This window comes from Myotis brandtii, unplaced genomic scaffold, assembly GCF_000412655.1.
Source record: "Myotis brandtii unplaced genomic scaffold, ASM41265v1 scaffold825, whole genome shotgun sequence".
Classification (NCBI taxonomy): domain Eukaryota; kingdom Metazoa; phylum Chordata; class Mammalia; order Chiroptera; family Vespertilionidae; genus Myotis; species Myotis brandtii.
In genome coordinates this window covers 366,008-368,110 of record NW_005371349.1, presented here as the reverse complement: position 1 = coordinate 368,110, position 2,103 = coordinate 366,008, and the positions used below count along the sequence as shown (strand labels likewise).

Sequence of the window (2,103 nt, the reverse complement as noted above, 5' to 3'; positions counted from 1 at the left end):
CTCGGCTCCAGGGCCAGGAGCGGTGGGTGTCGGGGGGGAGGGCAGAATCCTCATGTGAGGACTCCAAGTCCTGTACCCCCCGGGGCTCAGGCAAGTGGCAAATGAAGTGACGGGGGCTCCCTGCGGCTGGCTGGGCCCCACGGCACGACCTCGGGGACAGCCCCGGAAGGACGCGGGCCGGGATTTGCTTCCCGTGAACTGTGTCTTGTCCCGTAACCCATCCCCGGAGCCCAGAGGACGCAGCCCAGAGGCCGGGTGCCCGGCCCCTGCACCCAGCGGAGGGAGCAGGCGCCTGCCGGCAGGGCAGGGCACCCTCTGAGGAGACGGTCCCGGAGCCCGTGCCAAAGATGCAGCAGCTTCGCTACCTGCTGGGCACTGGCCTGGGCCTGGAGGGGACCCAGGAAGCCCAAGGGCAGGAGGAGGAGGTGGTGGGCCTCCCTCGTCCGTCCGTCCCTCCCTCCATCCCTCCCACAGGCTCAGGTTGGGACTGGCTGGACCAGGAGGCAGGAGGCGGTGGGGACAGGAATGGGGGGCCCGCACACACTCACCCCGAACATTTGCCGCAGGTCGGGGTCCCTGAACCGGAAGGGGATGTTGGAGACGTGGAGCCGCTTGGGGTGCTGCTTCTCTGTGGGGTCGGAGGGGTGGAGCGGCTGGCTGTCCGTCTGTGCCGCCTCGTCTGTCTGCTGTGGGGAGAGGACGGGGTGTGAGGGCCTCTCTCAGCTCCATCCCACGGGGGGCGGGGGGAGCTCAGAGACCAAGTCCTTCCCAGCCCCTTGGACCCTTCCTCCCGGGGCTGGGATCTGCCAGGGAAATGGGCTGAGACGCTCACAGGACACGGCCCAGCTGTGCCGGACGCCAGCGCGAGCCGGGCCTCCTTGGCCCTGTGTCCCAGCTCCGCTTGGCCCAGGTCTGACCGTGGTCCCTCAGCTCCAGGGACCATTGGGCCTCAGGGTCCCATGCGTGCCCTTTCCCGACAGGACCATTCAAGGCCAAATGCAAAGTGGGCATTTCCGAACCCGCCACCGGGCACACACATCCACCCCCAACGGGCGCCTGGGGGCTGCCTCTTAGCACTTTGGGGGCCACGCACAGTGACCAGTTCTGTCCTGTGTAGCAGGTCCTCACTTTGGACTCAAACACTGTTTCAGCAGCGGGGCTGAAGGCCCGGCCTCAGGGAGCAACGCTGCCGCTAGCCGCCCCCCCCTACCCCCCACGGGCACTGGCCTGGGCCTGGAGGGGACCCAGGAAGCCCGAGGGCAGGAGGAGGTGGGCCTCCCTCGTCCGTCCGTCCGTCCATCCGTCTCTCCCTCCCTCCCACAGGCTCAGGTCGGGACTGGCTGGACCAGGAGGCAGGAGGCGGTGGGGACAGGAATGGGGGGCCCGCACACACTCACCCCGAACATTTGCCGCAGGTCGGGGTCCCTGAACCGGAAGGGGATGTTGGAGACGTGGAGCCGCTTGGGGTGCTGCTTCTCTGTGGGGTCGGAGGGGTGGAGCGGCTGGCTGTCCGTCTGTGCCGCCTCGTCTGTCTGCTGTGGGGAGAGGACGGGGTGTGAGGGCCTCTCTCAGCTCCATCCCACGGGGGGCGGGGGGAGCTCAGAGACCAAGTCCTTCCCAGCCCCTTGGACCCTTCCTCCCGGGGCTGGGATCTGCCAGGGAAATGGGCTGAGACGCTCACAGGACACGGCCCAGCTGTGCCGGACGCCAGCGCGAGGCCGGGCCTCCTTGGCCCTGTGTCCCAGCTTCGCTTGGCCCAGGTCTGACCGTGGTCCCTCAGCTCCAGGGACCATTGGGCCTCAGGGTCCCATGCGTGCCCTTTCCCGACAGGACCATTCAAGGCCAAATGCAAAGTGGGCATTTCCGAACCCGCCGCTGGGCACACACATCCGTAGGGGTGCTGCCCCCCCACGGGCACCTGGGGGCTGCCTCTCAGCACTTTGGGGGCCACGCACAGTGACCAGTTCCGTCCTGTGTAGCGGGTCCTCACTTTGGACTCAAACACTGTTTCAGTAGCGGGGCTGAAGGTCCGGCCTCAGGAAGCAACGCTGCCGCTAGCCCCCGCCTCTCCCCCCCACAGCCTCCCCGTGGACACAGCTGGGA

General features: G+C 68.0%; 1 protein-coding gene across 1 annotated transcript in view; it reads right to left on the bottom strand.

Moving 5' to 3' along the window:
• The window catches only part of RBFOX3 (RNA binding protein, fox-1 homolog (C. elegans) 3), a 15,078-nt gene that overhangs the window by 11,280 nt on the left and 1,695 nt on the right, over window positions 1–2,103 (bottom strand). Inside the window, exon 3 of the mRNA XM_014531720.1 lies at window positions 1,398–1,563. Coding sequence (XP_014387206.1) covers window positions 1,398–1,563 — 166 coding nt within the window. The remainder of the gene's footprint in view (window positions 1–1,397; window positions 1,564–2,103) is intronic.